Source organism: Corylus avellana, chromosome 10 (assembly GCF_965113065.1).
Source record: "Corylus avellana chromosome 10, dhCorAvel1.hap1.2, whole genome shotgun sequence".
NCBI classification, from domain to species: Eukaryota; Viridiplantae; Streptophyta; class Magnoliopsida; order Fagales; family Betulaceae; genus Corylus; species Corylus avellana.
In genome coordinates, this window is record NC_142499.1 from 6984874 (window position 1) to 7000804 (window position 15931).

Below are 15931 nucleotides of genomic sequence, written 5' to 3' on the forward strand. Positions count from 1 at the left end.
TATAGATATCTTTTTGAGATGCATATACTGTGTGAATTACTTAATTTTTATTTAAAATTATGTTTATCATATTTTTAGTTTAGCGACCCCTACAATATGAATTGTCTAGCTCCGCCATTGTATATATATATATATATGTGTGTGTGTGTGTGTGTGTGTGTATTTAAAAAATGTGAATACATACTATAATACATACTATAAGATAAACATATGAACTTGAATTGCAACTACCATCATATCATCCGCATTCTCAGATTGTTCATTGTCGGACTCAGACTCCCACCATTAATTTCTAAGTAAGTTGGCTCTTCCATTGGTTCAATCATTAGTAATTTTCCTTGCTTGCATTGATGTCCTCTGTGCCACTTCTCATCACAATGCCAACAAGCCCTTTAGTTGATAATTGCTTGAGTTCTTCTTGTGTCAACTGAGTAACGAGAGGTTTTTGAAATGAATTTGGAGCACCGGTACTTCCAATAGTCATCTTGTTTACTACTTTGGTTATTTTGCGATTTTCCTCACCAAGCCTTTCCTCTTGTACTCTTGCAATTGAAAATGCAACAGTGATTGTCCTTGGTCGTTGGGCCTTGACTTTCAAGTCAAATCTCTGACCGAAGTCCCTCAATGAAAGTCCCCACCAACTGTTTTTCAGACCACCCCCGAGTTTGGTTGTAGAGGTGCTCAAAGCGGCTTTGATATCCACTCACAATAGATCTTTGTCAAATCTTTGTGAGTTCTTCGTCTACATTATCATCTTTGTCAAATCTTTGTGAGCTCTTCGTCTACATTATCATATGCTGAAGGACTAAATCAGATAAGAAGTCCCTCCACAAATTCATCACATGTTGTTTCTCCACGACAAGCTACTAACCAGTCAAACCATTGTATGGCATCTTCATTAAGACTGATTGATGCTATCCCCACCTTCGAATCAACATGTGTGTGGTCATATTTGAAAAAGTGCTCTGCTCTAGAAATCCATCCTGATGGATCTTTATCATCCTAGCACGGAAACTCCAATTTCATATGTGGAGCTCCATACTCTTACTCCCTTTGCAATCGATGTTCGAGTGACTCTATTTTTGTTTGACCTAGAGTGCACACCTCAGCTATCTTGGGCTTCTGCCATTAATTCCCTCAATTGTTTCTCAATCTTTGAAATAATTCTCGATTCAAAAGAATCCTCGTCTATTAGAACATTGCTAGTGACAACCATGATGTATTAAATTAAGTCGGTAATAGTAAGCTCTCTCTTCTTACTACGAGTAAAAGGCATAAACTTCTTCTTTGTTTTTTTTTTTTTTTTAATTTCTTTTATTTATTTTTTATTTTTGCCTTTAGGCTGAATAAGATATGCTGAGAATACAATAAGCTTGAAAGTGCTAACTTAACACTGTTACCAAACAGTCAGAACTTCCAACACTAAATCAGAATAAGATAATCCTCACAGTGGAAGAAGCTTACCCGTGCACTGGAATAGAGATTTCCACCAAGTGCTGCAACCAAACAGCCCCCTTCTTCCCCAAAAATAAACACGCACAAAGCAAAATTTCAGAGCAAAAAGTTCCAGAAAATTTTGCACCTCCCACAGCCGCTCACGGGAACACATAGGAATCAGCAACCGCTGTACCACCGGAACAGCGCTGAACATCTACCACCCACGTTGACGGCGATCCACTCACGCTCAGTACGGTTGCGCAACAGCCCACTGCCGCACAATCAGCACCACACACGGCACTCCAAAATCGCCCAAGAAAGCACTGCTCTGATTCCAGATGGTGAGAACCATAGTTCTTATCCTCTTCGAGGGGGTCTAGCCTCCAGAATTTGCTTATAGCAATTGATTGAAAATTGTTATTCAATGATAAGCCTAAGGGCACTTACATTGCTTTTTATAGAGTAGAAAATAAACCTAATCTTAGTAGGAAAGGATTAATTAGTTAATAATAATGTGAAGTAGAGGGTTCGTAACAACAAATTACGTGTTTGATGTTCTCTATTTTCTAGGGTTTCCCAATAGGCATTTATGTTTAACATGTATACTTTTGTTTGTTATTGCTTTTGGTTTTGTTTGGTTTCAAAGCAATTTTTATCACAAGTTTGTGAGATCTTAAGAAAGAGTTGGAACAGGTAGGATACAACTTCGTACTAAATTTCTTAGTCATGATGCATCTATTAGTAATGATTGTAAACGTTTTTACTAAATTCATGTCTATGCCTAAAAAAATTAGTACTATGTTCGTCGCCATTAACTGTCCTATCTTTTATTAATGCACCATGTTGTGTGGCTAAAACCTCTTGCTTTAAAATTATGACCTCTGATTAAATGATGTCATGGCACGGCCACTGCTCGAGATTGCTAGATTAGTGATCGATCATAGAACCGGTATATTTTATGGGCTAGATTATGTTCTGGGTTTACAAATATTGCCCCAACCCCTGCTGACAACTCTTTTGAACACCATGGACAGAGGCTAAAATTAAAGAAGATCATTGATGTCGCGATGACAAAGTATACACACCTGAATGCCTACAATAATGTCGGATCTGGTCTCAATAACTATATTGAGCAATGCATTTATGAGAAGCTCTCTGATTTGCGTACCCCCAATCACCCTACCTATGCTTTGGTACCACTCTCTTTTTCTTATCTCTTGCTCTTTAGCTGTTCTATGATGACTTTTTGATGTCCTAACTTTACGTGTGAATTTGTGTAGATGATACGGAGGGCGATTGAACAATTGAATGAGGAAAAGGGCTCAACTGAGGAAGCAATATCAAAGTTTATTAAGGAAGATGTTGAGGATTTGCCACTGGCTCATGCAAGTTTTTTGAGTCATCATTTGAACAAACTTAGTGAGAGTGGAGAGATTGTTAAAGCTTTTGGAAACCGTTATATGGTTCCTGTTGAAAGCACTAATTCTCTTCTTAATAGGGAGGAGGGAAATGTCCATCGAACTGAAGATAGAGTCGAAGCAATAGAAGAACAAAAGCCTGCAGAAGAGCAAAGTGAACAAGACCCACAGGTCAATGGAACTGAAGATCTAACGCAAGCGGCAGAACTTGTTGAAGTGCTTGAGGAACAAATAGAACAAGTGCAACAACTTGAAGTGATAGAAAAACACAATGAAGCAAAAGAACACAAAGTTGAATTCATTGAAGAAAAATATCAAGAACAAAGAGGTGACTCAATTGAGAAACCATATCCATCTCAAAAGCAGCAAAATAAAGAGCAAGATGAAGTGAGTTCACAACAAGGTCAAACACAAAGGCATGAAATTGCAGTTATTGTGGAAGAGCCTAGTGGAGCAGAAGAGAAAAATAAAGTGACTGGAGAACAAATTCAAGAAAAACGAGTGGATGGTACAATTCTAGATCCTTGTCTAACAAAGAAACAGCAAATCGAAGTGCTTAAGGATCAGAATCTGCCACACGATCACCAAATTGAAGATGTTAAAAAACAGATTCAGTTACAAGAACAAATTCTACTGATTGAAAAGCTGATTGAACTACAAGGGGAAAAGAATGAAGTGATTGAGAAACAAATTAACCCACCAACTGAAGTGAGGAGCAAGATTATTGGCCTTAGGTTTGCCCCTTTCTAGTTACTATTATTATTTTTTATCTTTATTGTGCCCTTTTCCTTTTATTATTGATCTCACATGCACTCCTTTTCTTGTTTAATTAACAGTGATCTGCAGTTTTATAAGAAGCCAGAGAAAGATGAAGCTATTGTGACAACCCAGAGCTCTTCTCTTACAAGCCAGAGATTGAAAAATGATGGCTCATTACTTCCAGTAAAGGTGGATATTAAAGATGTTCATTTCAACAATGTGATGATCTCTTTCAATTCATTTTATAAAAAAATTGTTTTTACTTATTACTCTCTGAATGATAGGATAAGTGTATAGAATTGCTGAAGAGGACCAAGAAGATTGAGGAAAAACTGATGGATATTATTAGCTCATCATGTACAGGGGAGGTGTCAAAGCATGACACTCTAAAACCTTCCATAGAAGAACAAGAGAAAAAAAATCTTAAGAAGCCTGAGCAGACGCAACAAAAAAAGCAAGTAAAACTTTGCGGTCAGCATGAGGCTCGAGGATGCCATCCTGAACCAACTGGAGCCTTCTCTGGTGTGCTAAAAAATTCAGGAGAGCTTGACGATGAGCAACAGCAAGAGCATGAGAATTCGGAGATAGGATTAGAACTTGGTTTAAAGGAAATGGAAACAAAAAATATTGGGCAAGAGGCATCCATATCAAAAAATTCTCTCAACATGGACTCAAGGCAGCTTGAGATGAAGCAACTGGACTTTGCTGAAGGCCGTCCAGAACTTTGCAGCAACCCGAAGCTATTGGAATCTTTGCCAGTTATGAGTTCTCTTGAGGTACCCTCAGAGTCACGTGCACTTGAGCTGGAGAAGAAACCAGAGCTTCCATATTCAGAAAGTGCTCTACAGCTCAAATCATCCAGAGTGGAGCCATCAGCTCAAAAGGAGCAGCAGCAGAAAACTACTCTTTGTGGCAAGGCAAAGGCACATGAATACCAGGTAATAACGATGAAGCTTTGCCTAATTTCTTTGCAATCAGCTATTTTTTATCAATACAAGTGTAGCAAAAGCCATAGGATAGAAATCTTCAAAGAATGCTAAAAATGATAAGCATGTTAATATGCCTATTATGATGTTTATTCCACGGATCTCTAGCAGCTTGAGCAAGAGCGGTGTTATTGTAGCAAAAAGGGAAAATGGTATTTTTGTCAAAAACTGCATATCATGCCATAGTCTTTGCCCTAGGAAATTTAGAGATCAATTAAGTTGAAATATCAACCCCCCAACATCCTCTTTTTTGCAAGTAGGTTCTTTGTCTCCATGTTTCTGCCTGCTGCATGATGTAAAATGTACTGGTAAATGATTTAAAATAAGTCATCTTTTGCAAATTTTATGGTGATTAGACCCTGTTATTTCTCTATCTTATACTACTCCTTAAATGTTGCTTCTGTATTATGTGTCCAAGCGTTTGTAAACAAATATGAGAATACTACTAATTTTTCCATCAATCACGTTGGTTCTAGTAGATTTGACTTCCATTGCTTATTACTGTGTTGAAGGTACCAAAGCAATCATATAAACTTCGTGTTAAGTGACCACAATTTAGTTGATCAAAAGTGATTTAGTGATTAGTTATCATGATTTTCTTGTTCTTTTTGTCCCTACTACCTAGGTGGCTTATGTTGTGTACTCCATGTGTATAAAGAAACGCCTTACTCTATTTTATGATATTTTGATTAATTATAAAAAAAAATTAATCAAAAGTGGTTACCACTAATCCCCAAGGATTGGTAAGAAAATAATTATATATTTTTTTGTACGGATCAATGAGTGTTTTAGACTCCATATGGCAAGGCATAATCGGTGAGGCATAGTAGTGTGTAAGCTTTTCGAAATTTGAATTTTTAATATTATAAAATATTTAAATAAAGAACTATTAAAAAAATTAATAAATAACAAATACGATCATGAAAGAATAAGTAGTATGCTGTAAAATCTATTTAACATATTTTAAGAGGTTCCTACAGTTAATTGCATTAGAATTACACCATCAATAACTTATAATATGTTTGAGGAGCGTATGCAGGAAATCAATTTGTTACTGGATTTATCTTGTGGGAATAAAAATTGTGATATACGAGCTCTCCACGAACTCATGGAATCTAGATTTTGTTTTTGGTGGTTTGGGATATTAATAGTTGAAAGGAAGAAGTGGCTTTATTTTATTAATCTTTGATAAACCACCCCAATGAAGTTAACCAGAGCATTTTAAGATATTTTGCCTCCTTTTATGCTTTTTGTATGGTCTATATATATATTTTTACTAAATATGTTAATTAAAGGAAAAAGACTAAACTAAACCTTGCCACTAAGGCTTAGGCCTTTGAGGACTCCCCATAAAATATGAATGCTATGTTATCAAGTTTTAGTGACGTCCCCCAGGCCTCTGTAGTGGATGGTGTTATATACAAATTCGGCAACTAATTAATAAATTAAGTTACCCTAATGCATGGGCTTGTTATTGGATACTAGAATACAAGATAGAGTAGAATCTCAAAAATAATGAATTTTCTCTTTACAATTTGTCGATTAAAATTTCAAGCTTATGGAATCCTAGAAGCCTGGGCTGGAGAAGCAACTCGAATTTAGTAATTAATTTATATGGTGGATGTGGAAACTTGAAGATATCAATAACTAGCTTGTAACCCTTAAATTGCAAGGATATGTTTTTTAAGAATTTTAAATTTTATATAAAACTGTGTAGTTATTTGGATATTAAAATTTCTCATCTTGGTTATAAAACTAATTAAATTAAGCGACCAACTGTAAAAAGCACTATACGCAGAAATGTGTGGTTGTGCGTATGTCTGTTTTACAATCCAAATATAATTTGATAGACCAACCAATATTAATCTCTAAGCTACATCAATACAATGTTGAAGAACTTAAACAAAGCAATCCAAAAGTTATGCATTAATAATTGATTATGACTAATTGAAACCAATTTAACTCAATTCATGGTAAGATTGGATGATAGCTCTAAGCAATGGTTTTTTCACAACTTTTTTGAATTTTTAGATCTTTCGAATTCACATTGTAATTCTTCGGGAATACCTTTGGTAAACTCCCTATGCCCCCTTTTTGGCATTAAGATTCTTCACTTGTCCAAAAACAAAATAGATACCAAATTAGAAATTGAATTTTCAACTCAATATTGGCAGGAACAGCTGAAGTGTCAGGGCCAGGGAAGGCAAGTACACCCTCCTCGATCCCAAGGTGTTTCCCAACTTGAACTTTCTGAAAAAGATACCATTATGGAATCGTTTTCCTCAAAAAATCAGTATGAGCAACTGCAGCAATTCAAGCGTAAAGGCCGAGGGAGGACTTCAAAGTTAAAGCCAGATTGGCATATGGCTATTGCGGAATCACTGCCCTCAGATGATCAGCGTCATCATGAGCAACCGCTGCCAAAGCATCAAGGCTGGGGGAGGCCTCCTAAATCGAAGGAAGATATAGATCCACCTATTGCTCATCAGAATCTAAATGGACACCAAAAAGAAGGGTGTGAGAGCCAGGGGAGACATCCTATTCCTACACCCAAGAGAAAGGCAGACACAATTTTGCAAGAGTCAATACCCTTGGATCACCAGAATCATAATGAATTGCAGCTGCAGCAGCCTGGTAAACGGAGTCGGGGGAGGCCTCCTAGACCAAAACCAGTTTTAGTTACAACCATGGAGGCATTATTGCCTTCACAGCAGCAGGAGCAACCCCAACGTCGAGGACAGGGGAGGCCTCCTAAAAGGAAGTTGTTTACAGACAGAATGATGGGAGAGCCATTGACCTCAGAGAGCCAACTGCAGCAACCGAAACCCCGGGGCCGGGGAAGGCCTCCAAAAGTGGACAAACAGTAACTTAAATGTTCTGTTTGTAGTAGCACTAGCATTATAAGGTGGCAATTTTTATAGTAGGGTTGATACTTGATTGGTTATTTGTTTTTGTAGAATCGTGCAAATAAGTTTCAATCTTTTTTGGTGCAGATGTATATAACGAATATCAATCCACTCTTCATTTCTTTACATCTCTGGAATGGCGACTTTGTGCAATGAAGTCTTTGATGGGTTCAACTGCCTTTTGTTTAACCTACAGAGAGATTATTTACATGTATGAATTAAATAAGTTTTGCTTAGTTTCCTGAAATTGTACTCTTTTTCTTTCCTGCTATAGTTTTATGCCTGATGCTTCTGCTCTGGTCATTTGGTTAATAGAGAGATTGATAATTTCATTGGCTTTGCTATTTGTTTACCCACAATAGAGGAAGAAATTATCAAAATAAAGAAATTTCTTCATTTCCGATTCAAGAAGAAAGTGCTAACCGATCAATAAATCTGCATGTTTTGCAACTGCAGCTGTTTCTCCCATAATATATAATATGTTTATTTGGTTGCTTCTTTGACCGTTTAACTTTTTGTTTGATAACCCAAGTTTTTTTTTTTTGACATATTCGTACAAGAGGGGGGGAGAGAAATTCGAACTAGTAACCTCTACTTCATTAGGCGTGGTTCTAGCTGATTAAGCTATCTCTTAAAGACGATAACCCAAGTTTTTTAAAACCTCGTGCAAGGTTACAAATGTAAAAATATTAATAAAACCAGCAACACCATATTTAAAAGAAAAGTGAAAAGTCCAAAACATTGTATTTAAAAGGTGAGTAATGATACACATACTTTCACTTTTTTATATCAATTTTTTCGTACTCATATATTGCTTTTAAAACTACTATCAAATTTGTAATAGATCTTTATTAGATTTTAATCTAATGGTGATTTTAAAAGCCACCTATAAATGTAAGGAAGTAGGTGTAAGAAAGTGGAAGTATAAATAGCATTACTCCAGTTGCTTCCCCAAGGTACAAAATTTGAAACTCTCTATGTTGATTATTAGTTATTACATTACCCCTTTGCTAAATCATGCTTTGCTCCAACACTACTTCAATGGGAGAGAAAATAAAAACACTAAAAAAAAAACAGAGCTTAGTTTCTCTTTTTGAAGATTAAATACACTTAACCCTTCTAAACTAATCTGTCATTTTTTTAAAAGTATCATGAAATGACATAAGTGACACTTGCATACATCAAACTATCATTTTGTTGCAATTAAGCTACTTTTCTGTCATTCTTAAAAAAATACCCCTATTTTCTTAAAATCAATGAATTTATTAAAAAAAAAAAGTTTTTATTAAATACTAATATACATGGAGTAAGGTTCGATTAGTGTGGAAAGAATTTGCATGAAATTTGGATTTTTGATTTTATGAACATAGGGGCATTTTTGGTAGAATGATATAAAAAGACTTAATTGCTACAAAATTATAGTTTGATGTATCTAAGTATCACACCTATCAGTTCGTGAAACTTTTTAAAAAATGATTGATAGTTCAAGGGGTTATATTTAACCCTAAAAACTAAGTATCAGTTTCTCATTGCTTGAAACTAACCACTAATGAGCTTTCTAAAATTTAGCCAAATTTTAGCTATAAAATTTGTTTTTGTTATTTTATTTAACTACTTTTTACGAGTACCAAATATTAAGCTCTCTAAAAAATTTTCTACTTTCACTAAATATTATTTTTTTTATTAATTGTTAATTGGTTGAAACTAACCACCAAAGAAAAAAAAAATGAGGACTTTCAAGCTCACGTATGGAAAGAGAAAACAATGGAAGTAATAAAATAAAGAATGACTAAAGAAAAACTAGCATGAAATATGGAGAGAGATTCTAACAAAAACTAAATTGGAAAAAAGATGGAGAGTTTGATAAATATGAGCTTTTGAAAATATTATCTAAATTTTGACTAAAAGCACATAATAGAGAACTCATCGATGATGCTCCCTTGCCAATGAGAAATTGATACTTAGTTTTTGGGGTTAATATACCCCCCTGAAGTGAACTTTGATGTATAGGAAGCATGTACTTCTAAAGATTTTCACCAATAAGTATGAATTAAAAAGAAAATAAACGGCACAACACGGTGGAAGGTGGATGGATGCATAGCGGAGAGGCCGAAGTTATTGATATGATCGGAGAACATCTACAAACATAAAGAGAAAAAAAAAAAAAAAAAAAAAAAAACCAGAAGGGCAGGATATGAACAGCACAACACGGTAAAAGGTGGACGGATGTATAATAGAGATGCCAAAGTTACTGATATGATTGGAGAACACCTACAAACATAAAGAAAAAAAGAAAAAAAAAATATAGAAGGGGAGGATAGGAGTGGGGAGTAGATGGGGAAGGGCTGAGAGAAACACGACTAGGGTTCCTTTAGTGGAAAAAATTCCCATTAAAGCCTTAATAGGCTAAATATTTCCTTCCCTTCATGGTAGTTAGTTTCAACTAATTAATAATCAATAAAAATAAAATTTAGTTAAAGTAGAAAAATATTTGAACAGCTTGATGTTTAGTGCTTGTAAAAAGTAATTAGTTAAAATAACAAAAATAAATTTTTTACCTAATATTTAACTAAACTTTAGATAGCCCAGCGACCAGCGTTAAAGGAATGCTAGGGGCCATGTGACAGAAGAGAATCAAAGGGGTTCTTGGGTGATGACCTTGTTCAGAGTAAGGTCTTAATCCCTCTCGAAGGTAGATTCATGTGTATTGGGAAGTGGCCAGACGTATGGAAAGAAGAGAGATGAGCTGGCTTGTGTTTAAAGATGAGAGGAAAATATGTTTTTTTTTTTGAAAAAAATTTGTCTTATTCTGACTGACCATTATATTTTTTAATATTTATTTTATTTTAACGGTCACATCTTTTAAAAATTTATATTTTCTTAACGGTCATATTTTCTTCAAAAAATTCATATACTTTGGGTATATATAAAACCATTTCCTCTCCATTATCCTTTCATCTTTAAACACAAGTCAGCTCATCTCGCTTATTTCCATACGTCTGGCCATTTCCCTAAATTACTACCTTCGAGACCTTACTCTGAACGAGGTCATCACTCAAGAACCCCTTTGATTCTCTTCTGTCACAGAGCCCCTTGCCTTGCATTCCTTTAACGCCATAAGTGACATTTTGAGTGTAAGTATATATATATGTCTCAATTTGACTGAATTCAAGATTGACTAACTTTTTGTTGATTTGGATTTCGGTTGTTTTTTTTTTTTTTTTGCTGAGTAAATGTGGGAGCAGCAAATAAATTGGTTTTGTTTTGTTTTGTTTTTGTTTTTTTTTTTTTTTTTTCCAACAATCTGAATTCTATTTAATAGAAAACTAAATTAAAAGAACGTCTCATAAAAATGGTATATTCTGTATTTACAGGTTTTCGAATTACCTCGTGAGCAGCTCTGGTAGAGGCCCATCTCCGGAGTGTACATCAAGTTGATCGATTGCGAGGCTTGGAAAATGTAAGCAACCTGACCATTTACTCTCCTTCTCCTTTCTGTGCACTCTGAAAAAGTAACGAGTTTCGTACACCGATTTACGTCATTTAGCTTTGACAACACGCTTCTAACTTTTCCGGTAGTGCATGTTTGGAAATTGGGAGAGATAAATAAAGTTTTTAAGTTAAATTTTCTTTCTTTTTTTTTTTTTTGTGGCAAACGTCTTATTTTTTAACTTTCGTTAAAAGTGTGTTTTGATAATTTTTCAAGTTTTTTGGACCCTTAAAAGTATTTTTAATTTTTTCTTACTAAATTGATACTTTTTTCTTCATACGAAATTTTTGAGTCTTAAACACACTTTTAAGCCCTTCAAACAAACCCTTAACGGTGTGTCTTGGGCAGGTAAATTATGTTAGAATAGTTTAGAGAATATATAACGCATATTAAATTGAATATATTTGAAAAAAAACTAAAACTAAAAATTAAAGAAAAAAAGAATTTTAAATATTAAAAGCTAGAAAAAAAAATTTGGGAAAACCACCCTGGGTGGCTTCCTGCTTGGGGATGGCTCTTTGGGGGTGGCAAGACCAAATAAGTAGGGGTGAAAAAGTGCCAATTACAGCTAACTGTAATCGTCTAGGTGGTTATTAAAATTTATTAATTGCTTAGGCGGTTAATTGGTGGTTAGAGATTAGTAACTATAATAACCGCTAACCACTTTTTAAAAGAAAAATTATAAAAATTATAAAAATTATAAAATTATTTTTTCTTAAGAAATAAAAAAAAAAAAAAAAAAAAAAACCAAAATGATGTTGTTTCTATGATAATAATGTACTCTAGATTTTTATATATATTTAAAATTTGAAACACAAAAATGACACGGTTTCATATATATATATATATATAGGCGGTTAGTGGGCGGTTAATCTTTCTCACCCCTACAAATAAGCGCAGGTCTATATGATGTGCGCTGCAAATAAGTGCCTTATAAAAAGAGAAACCGTAGCATTCATCATTTTTTTTTTTAAATTTTTTTATTTATTTTTTTATTTTAAGTGGTATAGCCCAATAGATTAAATAAGAAAGGGAATAAACCTACAAGAAAACTAAATAAAGAAAATATTCTAACATTCATGATGTTGATTTCGTTGTTGTTGTTGGGCAACATAATGCTGATTTCTTTTTTAAGCACATTATGTTGGTTGTTGATGCAATAATTTTGCTCTTTTTCCTTTTCTTTTTTTGGTTACTTGTTCTTTTTTTTTTTTTTTTGGGCAAAACAAAATAGAGAATAGTTTACTCGTTCAATTGTTTGGAAAATATATATATATATATATATATATATATATATATATATATATATATTGTCATCTAAATTTGTTTTTGACTTCTGTCAACTTACAAGAAATATCAATTAAGTGTTATAAAATAATTTATTGAGAAAAAATATAATGTTATTTTATTAATTTAGCCATTACTTTGCCACTAAAAATATGTGATGACGACATGACAGAGAATAGTAGCAAAGATTCCACAAAAGTAGGAGATAATTATATGATGACAGAGGCGAGTAGCAATCAAGCTTCTACCGATACTATTAAGGACGTAACAGAAGTAGTATCTTCGATTGAAGAAAAGCTTTGCCAGACGAATCGAATACTATCTAAGTGTTCCATATTTAGGGTTCCGGATAAACTACGCATGCATAATGAGAAGGATTTTGAGCCAGAGTTAGTTTCAATTGGTCCATTTCACCACGGAAAGGAGAAGCTGCTACCAATGCAAGAAATTAAGTTATGGTATTTGCATTGCCTCCTGAGTAGAGCACCAACTAATGAAACTACTTTGAAGTGCTTTGTAGAAGCCATTGAAGAGATTGAGCAAGAATGTCGTGCTTGTTACGCTGGAGAAATTGGTTTCGTTAAAAAGGAATTCATAGAGATGATGGTGATTGATGGCTGCTTTATCATTGAATTTTTTCGCAAATATTTAAGTCTGGTTCCCCGAGAGAAGGAAGATCCCGTATTCAATTCGTCATGGAGGACTTATCAAATAAAAAATGACTTGTTTCTGCTTGAGAATCAGCTTCCTTGGCGGGTGCTGGATTGTTTATTCAGCATGACCAGATTAAATGATCAAGAGATGTCCCTGCCTGATCTTATCCTATCTGATCCTACCGGTTTGAAGACCAGATCAAATGATCAAGAGATGTCCCTGCCTGATCTTATCCTATCTGATCCTACCGGTTTGAAGGACCCTCATGGTAACCTCCAAAACAGGCATTTACTTGTCAGTTTGCCAGACCCTGAGCATTTACTTGACTGCTACCGAAACAAATTTGTTGGATCTTTCGGCGGGGGGGCTAATCATAATGAGCGTAATTGCCCGATTAGTGAAACGATTCCATCTGTGACAGAGCTTTGCCACGCTGGAGTTATAATCAAAATTGGAGACAAAGGCATGCTCAATGTAACTTTCGAAAATGGGGTGATGACAATCCCACCGATACTTATCACAGAGGACACAAAATATTTTTTCAAAAACATGGTTGCGTTTGAACAGTGTGAATCAACGCAAGACCATAAAGTCAGCTCTTATGCTTTACTTTTGCGTGACCTTATTAGCACCAGCGAGGACGTGGATATTCTCAAAAGGAAAGGAATTCTTAAAAGCTTTTTGAGAACTGAGGACACATTAACTTTCATCAACAGGCTTGGTAGTGATGCTGCCTACGGTGATTTCCTTTACTCAAATCTCTGTCGCAATGTGCAAGCATTTTGTAATGAGCCTAGGAACTTATGGAAGGCAGCATTAAAGCGTGACTATTTCACCAATCCACAGGCGTTGATGTCTACCTATTTTGCACTCGTTGGTCTAATTTTGACCATGTTACAAACCACAATTTCTATACGGCAAATGTAACAAGGTTAGAATATATGATAAAGAGATTTGATATTACGAGAATATTTTTGTATTTATTGTAATTAATAAAAGCAAATTAGAAATATTCAACACTGATTTGATTTTATCAATCCTGTCTTTTTGTATTTTCTCTACATCCTTATAAATAGGGTCATTTGGACTGTAAACACCACATCAAATATTTTGTCTATTTTATTATTTTTCACATTTAATATTAATAGTATTATAAATTTTTTCATGGTATCAAAATTATTGGCCTATGCCAGTTGATCTAATGGTCCTATGAATATATACATATTTGGGGAGTGCTAGGGAGTCCGAATTTTGGCTCCCGAAAATTGCCCAAAATGAACTGGCACTTGTTTTTAACTCTCTCCTTTGTCTGCCATCAAATCTCATCTTAAATCTGGAGTGTTCATTTTAATCTAACGGTTCATAACATTTCACTAATAACACATTTAAAAAAATCAAAATCAAAATAATAAGATATTTTAAAAAAAAATTAATTATTTTTTTACATGGTCCTTGGGGGTGCCCCCAAAGGCCAAGGAGTGGTTCACAATTTTTTTCTTCTTCTTTTCTTACATGCCATCGGAGGTAGTTCGGCCATCCCTTGCTCTTAACAGGGGTTATTAATATTTTATTATTTTAATTTTAATTTTCTTTTTTAATGTGTTATTAGTGAAATGTTCTGGACTGTTAGATTAAAATGAATGGTTCTAAGATGAGATTTGATGGTAGACAAAGCAGAGAGGGAGCAAACTTTTTTGAATGAAAAACAAGTGCAGGCTCATTTTGGGCAATTTTCGGGAGCTAAAATTCGGGCTCCCTAGTAGGGGTGTTATGTGAGCAAGCCGCTCACGAGGAAGCTTGAGATCAATTCGTGCTCGACTCGATTATTAAATGAAACGTTTTGTGAACACAAATTCTGACTCGAATATTAAACGAAGCCAGCTCGGCTCGACTCGTGAGCAAGCTCGTATATATATATATATATATATATATATATATATATATATATAAACTAAGTAATACATAATCAATTATAAATCTCATAATTATTAAAATCATAAGCATTAAAAAATGAAAAATTCTAGACCCTTCGTGATCAAAGAGAGAGAGAGCAATCATTAAAAAGACCCAAATTCAATTAGACCAGATCCAAACGAAGGGAGGAAGAATCAAGCAGAAACTATTGAGGGAGATTACCAAAGGCAAAAATTATTAAAGAATCAAACAAACCAAAAAACTATCACTACTTGTCTGGTGAGCGAGAGTGAGAGAGTGAGAAATGAGAGTTTAGGTGGAAGATACTATGACTGGTTAGGGAGATTGAGAGAAAAACACTGAAAAAATATTTTTTTGTAAGGGACGTTGTTCCAATGCAGTCTGAATACAACCTGTTAACTTTTCCTATATTGTTAAGAAAACACCAATCCCCAAGTTTACTTATCTATAAAAGGATGCATATCCTTTCACTTTGACACCAAATGTTTTGTTGTAAAGACTCAGGCTCCATACTCAACTAGTCAGACTAAGCAAATACTCATATACAAGCTAACTTTTTAAGCCGTTTAAAAGTAGTTGAAGTTTAATTTTTTTTATTTTTTTTTAGGGTTTAGGGTTTAGTAAATATAGGAGTCAGCTTGCGAGCTAGCTCGGTTCGACTTATTATGAGTTCGAGCTCGATTTTTTTGGCTCACCCTCGAACTCGGCTCGAGTACAAGTAAAATTTAAACGAGCCAAGCCTGAAGAAGCGAAACTCGGTCAAATCGGCTCATTTGCACCCCAGCTCCCTCAAATCGGCTCATTTGCACCCCAGCTCCCTAGCACTCCCCTACATATTTTTTTCAATTTATTGTTTATTTCTTGAAAAAAAAAAAAAAAAAAAAAAAAAAAAGAAACGATTTGCAGTAAACACAGCCGCTTCCCATGTCTGCACACAGCCGCTTCCAGCCTTCGCCAACACCGGGAGAACGCCGCTAGCCACGGACTTCCGTTCCCGCTCACAGTCCAGCCTCCAGCGGTTGCCACGCCACGTCTGGCCTTCCACGGCTCTGTCCAACC

The 15931-nt window shown here is 34.8% G+C and overlaps 2 protein-coding genes across 3 annotated transcripts; both read left to right on the forward strand.

Annotated features, from left to right (window-relative positions):
- The first annotated feature begins 1575 nt into the window (after positions 1-1575).
- LOC132162662 (uncharacterized) lies at positions 1576-7632 on the forward strand. 2 transcript variants are annotated; one of them, XM_059572946.2, is made up of 6 exons: positions 1576-1778; positions 2472-2630; positions 2718-3589; positions 3692-3803; positions 3899-4552; positions 6775-7632. In XM_059572946.2, the coding sequence occupies exons 1-6, from the start codon at positions 1776-1778 to the stop codon at positions 7465-7467; spliced, it is 2493 nt and encodes an 830-aa protein (XP_059428929.2). In that variant the 5' UTR covers positions 1576-1775; the 3' UTR covers positions 7468-7632. The 2 variants fall into 2 exon arrangements, with proteins under 2 accessions (XP_059428929.2, XP_059428931.2); XM_059572948.2 differs by having other exon boundaries at positions 6781-7632.
- A 4772-nt stretch (positions 7633-12404) lies between these two features.
- LOC132162042 (UPF0481 protein At3g47200-like) lies at positions 12405-13883 on the forward strand. Its single transcript, XM_088511140.1, has 2 exons — positions 12405-13121; positions 13245-13883. Exons 1-2 carry the CDS (start codon positions 12449-12451, stop codon positions 13862-13864), a joined length of 1293 nt encoding a protein of 430 aa, XP_088367266.1. The 5' UTR covers positions 12405-12448; the 3' UTR covers positions 13865-13883.
- The last annotated feature ends 2048 nt before the right edge of the window (positions 13884-15931 follow it).

Coding starts and splice junctions, on each gene's coding strand:
- LOC132162662 (XM_059572946.2), top strand. Junction 2,631..2,717: donor ATCACCCTACCTATGCTTTG/GTACCACTCTCT, acceptor GAATTTGTGTAG/ATGATACGGAGGGCGATTGA. Junction 4,553..6,774: donor CAAAGGCACATGAATACCAG/GTAATAACGATG, acceptor CAATATTGGCAG/GAACAGCTGAAGTGTCAGGG.
- LOC132162042 (XM_088511140.1), top strand. CDS start 12,449: ATGACAGAGAATAGTAGCAAAGATTCCACAAAAGTAGGAGATAATTAT. Junction 13,122..13,244: donor TATCCTATCTGATCCTACCG/GTTTGAAGACCA, acceptor TCAGTTTGCCAG/ACCCTGAGCATTTACTTGAC.